This window comes from Corvus brachyrhynchos, unplaced genomic scaffold, assembly GCF_000691975.1.
Source record: "Corvus brachyrhynchos isolate BGI_N302 unplaced genomic scaffold, ASM69197v1 scaffold101, whole genome shotgun sequence".
NCBI classification, from domain to species: Eukaryota; Metazoa; Chordata; class Aves; order Passeriformes; family Corvidae; genus Corvus; species Corvus brachyrhynchos.
This window is the reverse complement of record NW_008237239.1, coordinates 170,345-179,257: the sequence shown is the minus strand read 5'-3', so window position 1 is coordinate 179,257 and position 8,913 is coordinate 170,345. Positions and strand designations below refer to the sequence as shown.

Here is an 8,913-nt window from a genome sequence, read left to right as displayed (position 1 = left end):
AGCGTCGCTGCGCTGTGCGGCTTCTCCTGCCGCTGCTGCTGCCCGGGGAAAGGTAGGGAAGGGAGGGGTGTCGAGATGTGACTGTCACACCGAGCAGGGGGCTGTCTCTGAAGAAGACCGCTCTGCTCTCTCCCCAGAGCTTCTCTGACCACGCTGTCGGCACAGACCCCCCGGCAGAGAGGACGGGTCAAAGGCAGTGAGTATCTTTTTCGCAGTGTCTGCAGTGCCTCTGTGTTCTTTTTTTCCCTGGCTTTCTCTGCATGTGAATAGATGGTCTTAATCTCCTGAACCCCCTGAGAGATCTAATGGTTTGCTGTTTTGTTTGTTTGTTTGTTTGACCTTCGTGCTGTTTATTTTCTTGTACTGGGATGGCTTCTTTATCTTTGCTCAGGTGGCTTGATAACCTGAACGTCCTAATCACACCCCTCCCTTTCTGTCTCTCAAGGAGAAACCCCCAAAACACATCCATGATGAGGCTGGCAATTCTCCTTGACCGGGTTCCCTTTATAGAAGGGGGAGGTAGGATGAAGGATGGAGCAGGAGGAAAATCCCCTCAACAGGACCTTTATTGCAACGCCTTTACCAGACGCCACAGCTTACATTTCAAAGTCATAACTGACTGGCTTTATTTGCAAACAGAGGAAACATCCGTGGGTATGTCAGCCAAGCAGTGGGATTGCCTTCACGGGAAACACAGGTCCCAGCACCTGTGAAGTTGGATGGACTTTGGGATTTTAGTGAAGTTGGGTGCTGCTCAGCAGTGCAGGTGGTTACTGTAAGGGCTGAGTGGGTGGGAGTGGGGGTGAGCAGAAGGCTCTTTCATAACAGTACCCCAAAATTCAGGCTGCTGGAGGAGGCTGCAAGGGAGAGAGCACCCAGCTCCACTTCCAGCTGTCACCTTGGAGCAGCAGTGGGAAAGAGGAGCAGGAGCTGCTGGACTCTAGGAAGTCATATGCTGTGGCCCCACATGCGGGTGAGGCTGTTAATGAGGAAATTTAAAGGGGCTTAAGGAATTACAAGGATTGATTTCAGTTAGAGCGCAGTTAAGCAGCTGGTCAGGGTGAGGATTAAGGAAATGCACTCACTGGCAGTGCAACGCAATCCTGGTTTCATTAATTTAGTGGGGAAGAGGCTTTGTGCATTTTTAATGTAATCAGGTTTTAAGAGGTATGTTGCATTGGGCAGCCCAAGCTCCAGGGTCTCCCCAGGCCCCAGCAGAGCAGGATCCTGACTCCTTGCACACCCTCTCAGTTCTCATTAGCTCCTTAGTCTTATCCTTGGTTGTTCCCAGTGGGCAGGAGGACATGACATGGAGGGTACCTGGAGCTTGGCTCTGTCCTGGCAAATCAGAAACCTTTGCCTTTGCTCATCATAGAGTCCTGTTCTTTGCCCCCTGGGTCTCCTGCCTGGTGGATCTCACCTTTGCTCTCTGTTGATGTGAGAGTTATCAACCAGTTGCTCTTCAGTGTGCCAAGGCTCACAAGGACCCTGCCGTCTCCAATCTCCCTCTCTCCTTCCCTCTCCTTTGCAGGCTGTGCATCTCCTTGGTGGCTCCCCGCAGGCTCCCACCACCCCAACAAGGAGTTGCTTGCTTTGAGTTATTTTTGTGTGAGTGCTTGAGCCTGTGGTGGTGAAAGGAGCAGCACTTGCAGATGCATGAAGTCCTCCTGTTATTCTGTTTGCAGTGCCAGCTTTTCCATGATGCCTGGCCAGTAACATCAGCCATGACCTGGAGGGACAGGCACAAGAGGTAGTTTGGTCTTCTTAGCAAGGTCAGCCCAGAGCTCTGCCCGTTGAGGAGAGACCTTCGCAGATGTTGAAGGATGAGTGGGATAATGCCAACTGCTGCTGCTCCCTGGTGAGCTGGGACAACAAACTCAAACCACTTTAGACCTGAAGCTGGACTTTACCTGCAGTCCTGGTCTTAGAAGGAAATGCTGTCTCTCCTCTGTGACCATCCCTCACCTCTCAACATCTTCCATTGAACAATTGACTTTCCATGGTAGGAGGCAAGGATCAAATGGGTTGAGGACAACTGGCCCTTCTTGGCTTTGGCAAAGAGGATTCTTTGGTATATTTTTAAGTGCCAGGACATGAAACAGTAAATCCCTTCTTCCCGCACTCCTGCCTCCTGCAAGCAGCCCTGACTGCAGTCCAAGCCAGCCAGTTAAAGGGTAAACCATAACTGGATGCCTGAATGGCTGCGTTACTTATCCCACGGAGGTAACTGGAAAGACACGGTGCATCTCTCACCCCTGCCCATTCTGTTGTCTGCCTTGTCCAGCAAGCCCTTCAGCTCACTGCAGTGTCCCCTCTTCCCTCCTGTCCTTCCCTTGCCTCTCCACCTCCTGCAGACCCAATTCCTTTCCCTCTCTCTCTCTTCTATATCCTGTCTTGGAAGTCCTCACTGAGAGAAGGGTGTTCCATGAGGAACCAACTCCCTGCCCATGGCACAGCAGCTCTACCCCCCACCTGCTCTAATTCCCTGCTGCAGTCCCTTGATCTCAGGCATCAGAGGGGGATCTGAGCAGTACTGCAGTAATGCCTGTCACACCTCTTGCTGGGAAATTTGTGAGCAAACAGAGCAGGGAACAGAAAGGTGGCATATAGGAGGCATCAGGAGAGGTACCAGAAGGATCCTGTGGTGGGCTCAGTGTCCACTCAAACACAGCAAGTCCAGCGGGGAATGTGGCATTCCCTGTGCTCTCATCTGGAGTTTGTGGAGCGTAGCATCCCGGGCCCATGGCCATGGGCCTGCAGTTGGAGGCTGTGCAACAATTCCCATGACTGAAGAGCTCCTGGTTTTTGTGCTTGTTAAACGCTGCAAGCTGCCTGTGTTGCACCAGGGAGACACTCAGTGCATTTAATTAACATTTAATTTGCTTTAAGATTACATTAAAATGTGCAATAATAGAAGCTCTCCGAAGGGTGGGAGGAGAAGGGGGAAACAGGCTCACTACAGATTGGCTCAGGCACTGGTGCTGAAGTGTTCTGCAAGAATTAGAGATGGAAGGGAAAAAATGCTGTACTTCTGCAGTCACAGAAAGTATTCAGCATCTGTTTGGCAGCAGGGCTTGGAGAAGGGCTTTCAGCTGCTCCAAAGTAGGTCCAGCAGCTGAGAAGTGGAGACAGGGTCACTAAATGCTCTTCCAGTGGTCCGGAGGAGAGAATGGCCTAGTTTGATATCCAGAGAATTTCAGAGAGGTTTGGGCTGGAGAGGCAGATCTCAGAGCCCATGCAAACCCATTAGGCAGGCCCTACATGTTTTTGGGGAAAAGGTGATGCCAGTCCTGTGTAATGCGTGTGTGTATTCCATTTCCCTGTCCCTCTGTGTCCCTGCCCATCCTGGGTTATGTAATGAAGGATGCTGTGGCTGCTGTCCTGGGAAGGGGCTGGGCAAGGACGCCAGGGGCTGGTGGAGGATTGAAGGCTCTGGGACTGGGCTGAAATTTAGAGGAAAAAAGCAATAAAGCCATTGTCTGCTTGGGTAAGCATGTCAGGAAACAGGCAGTTTGATCCTGCTTATGTAATCCTGAGTCTAAAGAAGATGCTTGGGATTGATCCTGGCTGGGAACTCACGGTTTTGCAGCACAGGCTCACCTCGCAGGTGCTTTACTACCCCTCTCCTTCCTCCAGCCCTCTCCTGCCCTCTCCTGCCCTCCAGCTCTGGTATTTGTGCTGTTTCTGGTGCTGCTGGAACGTGGCAACTGATTTCTTGTACTGCTGCCCATTGCTCTCCTCCCACATCTGAGCAGAGCAGGACTTTCCAAGAAACCATCCCAAAGCGTAGCCTTTCAAAGCCATTTTGCCAACCAAGGCAGCTGAACGCCTGGTGTGGGTGAGCCTTTAGCTGTTCTGGTGCTGTGTTCACCCTTAGCATCTGCCTGGAGATGTCTCAGGGTCCCTCTCACACATGAGGGAACAAAGGACACAGATCTAGCACAGAGCCACTGAGGTTTTTTGGGGTTTGTTCTTTTTCTTTTGCCAAGCTGGCTAGACTTATAATCATCCTCTTCTTTGGTTTTCCCCTGCTAACACCCCTGCTTCCCCACCTCGACCACAGGAACAGAGGGATGAGGACTCGCCTGGGCTGCCTGTCTCACAAATCAGACTCATATAATGATTTCACAGCTATTCTTCCGGACAAGCCCAACCGGGCTTTGAAGTGAGTATAGCTGCAGCATCACTCCTGTCCTTCCCCTACCCACCCACCCGCTTCTCCAGTATTGTCTTGCTTTTGTTGTACTTTGTATAAGCTGTGACTACTTCCACAAGGAAAACAAACCAGCACTGATCCATCAGGAACAGCCTCAGGAAATACCTGGATCTTTGACATGAGCTCTGCCATGAGACAGGACATGCTCACAGTCCCTACTGCTGTGTGTGTGGGATATGTCTGCACCTATTTGGAGACATAATGTACACCTCTGTCATCACAAATCAAACCCTGAGCAGTTGGCTTGGTGTAAGAGGTGACCAGCAATTTCAGGTCATCTTCAGCTCAGCCTTATATTTAACACTGCCAAAATTCAGGTGAGGGTTTGCACTATGCTTGAGGGAGATGTTTCAGACCCTCCAGAATCCTGATTTGAGACGTGGGATGGGACTCATCTGACCACAAGTCCCTGCTTACACCTGAGCTAAGATCCCCTGAAAGGCAAGCGAGAGAAATAAACACTTCTGCAGGGCTGAGTTTCATTTTGCCTGACTTTTGGCTTTTACAATGTAAATGTCTGCATCTGAGCTTCTTCCCTGGGCCTCTGCTTAGAGTCAATGAGGAAAAATTGGTCCCTTTTTGGGTATGATTCACCTGGCCTATTTTACCTGCCTGCCTGGGGATATGAGATGAGCAGAATCCCTGCAGGTGCCTTGGTATCTCCTCACTGATTCTAGAGGGAGCCCAAGGTCACTTGGCTCAGTTCTACACTCTAGACCTCCAAAATCAGGCGAGAAGAATTCCAGCCTTCCTCGGCACCCTCATCAAACAGCTCCAGAGAGGATGAGCAGCCATGGGTTGCCCATAACTTGCCCCATCTTTTCCTTACAGAGGACTGTCAACAGAAGAAGCAACAAGATGGGCAGACTCTTTTGATGTCCTTTTGTCCCATAAGTGTGAGTAGAGATCAAATTCTTCTTTTATTTCCTCCTCTGCCCTTAACCCCTGTTGTAGTTAGGGCAGAATGTGTGTTGCATAGCAGGGGCATGGTCCTCCAGAGCTGCTCACTCCCCAGCAGTCACCATCCTTTATAGGCACTAATTGCCCTCTGGATAAAAGGGTTTTGTGTGTTCCCTTCATGGCTTTGCTCCTGACCACAACTGCTAAAGCCATAAGCCCAAGGTGCTGCCTCTTCCAGCTTAGTACCCTTGAATGACTTGCCCTGTCGCAGAGAAATCACCTGCAGTCCCCCTGAGCAGAGCCTGATTTGTGGTTATCTCAGCAAACCTGAATATTTCACATCCAGAGACCTTATGCCAACCTATAAGCAGCACCCCCTGCTCTGCTCAACAGATTAATCCTATGAGTTCTGTTCAGCAAATATTGCTCTGCTTCACCAGCATTTTCACACTGAGAAATTATAAACAAGACAGCAAATTTCCCAGTACGGGTTCATTCATGGGCTTCTATTGCAGAATTAAACCCTAGAAAGTCAAGGTTGGGGAAAAGTCAACGTAGGTGGTGAACTGTTTTTTGGCAATAAGGAGCTGTCTGGCTTGCTTAGAGACCCAGGTTTTCCTTACATTTTAAAATATAAGTGTAGAATTATATTATTAAGTGAAGGGTGATTTTGCTAGGTTTCTACTGAGATGACAACAGTTTTGGCAGGGAATTAAGTGACAACTTTAAACAGGCTGGCTGACCAAGGCAGGAAAAGCAGTATGTAATTTTAGCAGCAGTCTCTAGTTGAGATCATTGCTCTTGCAGCCAATAGGGGAAAAAATACATGGTGTAGCTAGGTATGACTGAAAAGGAACATTTCTTTTGTGGAAATTCAGAACAAGAAGGGGAAAATGCAAGGAGATTATAGGGTGCCTGTGGGATGGGAAGAGGGGAGGGCAAGGATATTCACATCCCTGTTACCATCCTGAACTGAAACCCATTTCTTCTTCACCGGTGTAAAAGTAGAAGTTTTCTTTATTAGATACAGACTGTAGAAAAAGTGCTTGGATTACAAACCCCAGTGAATTTACCCACCTATGTCCTGATGTTATATATTTCCCTCTTCAGCTGACTACTGCAAAAATGCTAAATCAAGCCTTAGTTCATAGGTAGAATTATTTTGTCCAGCAACCTCCAAAAGGGTGTCTGGTTTTATTAATAAATTTGCCTTTTGGAGTGATAAATGAATTATCAGGATTTTTTCCCATCTCTTAGAATGGAAAGTAATTCTGATAACTCTCTGGCACTGATGAAAAATATTCAGTTTCTAATGAAAAATATTCAGTTCCTAATAGCAACAGAAGGCGATCTTTAAAATTTAAATTAATCTTTTTTTATCAGCAGTCACAGTGACATTGCCTGATGATTGATGACACAAAATATTCTTGTTTAATAAACTACTTTCTAAAGGAATATTTTATAACTGCTCTGCACCTGAAGTTTCTGGAATTGCCAGCCTGGCAGTCAAGGGTTATAATGATGCAAATACAAAACGTTCTGTTGAAACAGAAGTGTTATTTTAGTTACACTGGTTTAAAGGAGAGAAGAGCACATATTCATAGAATTAATTATATTGTATGAGCTGCATTTTTGCTGTTAGGATGTGCTGATGTTAGACAGGTAAGGGAGCCTTAAGTGGCCAAAATCTGGGAGTAAATAAAGCTGTGCCTGGTCTGCTGGCATCTGTCTCTAGGGAAGCTGCCAGCAAATATTCTGCTTTTAGTGCCAAGATGAGGACAGAACTGTCCCAGTCTAATTTCCCTGTGACTGCTCAGGTGAACAGCATTAGCCAGGGAAAATTTGAATTCATGCCTGCGGGCATGGGCTAAGCACCAGCTGAGCTCAGGGAGAATCCCCCCTGGGACTCACAGCATCCACAGGTAGAGCATTTCTGCTTGACACATCTGTCAGAAACTGTCTTCACTAGATGGACAGTCATTTATTTTGGAAAGAGGATTGTGATTTCAGGGGGTTGTGTGGTGCTTTCTGCTGCATCAGATGGTTTTGGTCCCTTCCAGCCAAACTGCTCTCCAGGGAAAATAAACCCCGAAGTGCTCAAGTGGGACTCAGTAGCTGGATGGAGCAGCTGCAAATGGGGCAGATCTTGTAGGCAGTACTGCAAGGGGTTGGACAATTGGTAAAATTGCTCCAAGGAGCAAGAATGTGGATCAGAGTTCCCTAAGAGGCTCTCCAAAGTGCCCAGGTGAGCAGGCTGCCCTCAGACATGCAGGAGGCTCACGGGGCGGCAGTACTCTGTTAGAAGGGAAAAACACTTCTTCCCTTTCCTATTTTCATGAGTCTCCAAAAGGCTTCTGAATGGAAGTGACCTGAGTAGGTGCCATGCATTTCACAGACTACGGAGAGTGTCATTACGCCAGGCTGGCTGGGAATTTGAGCCACCTGGTCTAGTGGGAGGTGTCCCTGCCCATGGCAAAGGGGTTGGAATAAGATTATTTTTAAGGTCCCTTCCAGCCCAAACCATTCTGTGATTCTATGATCACCTTTGCCAGATATCCCTTGAAGTGTGATGGCCCTGTGGAGCTCTCCCTGATCTCCCCTCACCCTTCTAATGAATGACCTGTGCAGGTAATATTTGATCCTGACCTGCTGCTGTGGGGCAGCACCTCGAGTGGAGGATTAAAATCCCCTGGGATTTGAAGCAATTATTTGTCTTGGGAGATTCCCAGGCTGGGTAATGCCCTCTGCATAGAGTGGTCTGATTTGGATTAATTCCCCAGCCATTCAAAGGATAATTTGAGTTGACTTTGACATGAGATTGTGAGTAGGAAATGCAGGAGGGCTTTCCGCACCTCGCTTTTGTACTGGCCCTGGGACTCAATTCCCTCATCCCTCCTGGAGTGAGCAGTGCTGAGCAGCAGGATGCAGCAGCTCTGCCTGCTGGCAGCCCCAGATGGATAGGTCAATGCAATGATATCCTAATTTCTTTTGCTAATGGGTGAAGCAAATCAACTGAGGAACCCTGGGGTCAGGCAGACAATCCCTATTTTACATCAGGAGCCTTGTCTGAGCTCACTGCCAGACGCACAGCATAGCCATGTTCAATGGGGTCAGGGCTTCTGAGCAAGCAACAGGAGAGGGGAGTCTGATCCTGCTCTCGTCAGGGAATTTAGAGAGTAAGAGGCAGACTGTATGCAGTATTTCCTTGGGTGCCCAGGGAGAAAGAGCAGTGTTTTAAACATGCATTTGGATTTTGGCATCTTTTCCCATTTTGTCCCAGAATGAAGGCTCCCAGGGAAGCGAGCTCAGCGTTGTCCCCAGAGTGTGAGTGCATGCATGTGAGTAACTGAGTATTACTCCCCTTGCTGTGCCTGTGCCCAGGAGGCACAGGCTGGCCAGGGAGATGAGGATTTCTTGTGACAGGCTGCTGGAGGGAAATACAAGCAATAGCATGTCTCATTCTACATCCCTCACGGGGCTGGACACATGGCTTATCATTTATCCAGCATCCAGCAGGACAGTCTGTCCTCAACCCTTTTCAACAAAGCACCCGACACCAAAAACCTTCCCTGCTGAATTCCCACTTTTATCTCAAGGGTGATTTTTCTCCAGATTTTTTGTGATCTCTGTGCTCTTCCGCCGAAACTTTACTGTTGTTCTCCTCCTGTTATCTACACATTCCTTCACTTCCTACACAGCATAGGAATATCCCAACCTATTCCAAGTTCTTTCTAAGCCAGAACAGTATTAGCATTGTGCTGGTGACAGGTAGCTGAGATTAAGGGGAGCACTGCTCA

At 48.4% G+C, this 8,913-nt stretch overlaps 1 protein-coding gene across 12 annotated transcripts in view; it reads left to right on the top strand.

The window, feature by feature from the left end:
- The window catches only part of RGS8 (regulator of G-protein signaling 8), a 37,188-nt gene that overhangs the window by 15,684 nt on the left and 12,591 nt on the right, over positions 1 to 8,913 (top strand). For 3 of the 12 annotated variants that reach the window (XM_017729620.1, XM_017729621.1, XM_017729622.1), the window contains 3 exons: positions 138 to 196; positions 4,064 to 4,165; positions 5,048 to 5,112. In XM_017729620.1, the coding sequence (XP_017585109.1) occupies positions 138 to 196; positions 4,064 to 4,165; positions 5,048 to 5,112 (226 nt within the window). Of the gene's footprint in view, positions 1 to 107; positions 197 to 445; positions 655 to 1,685; positions 2,224 to 4,063; positions 4,166 to 5,047; positions 5,113 to 8,913 lie in introns of those variants that run through there. The other 9 variants (XM_017729626.1, XM_017729625.1, XM_017729623.1 and 6 more) reach the window with 7 other exon arrangements.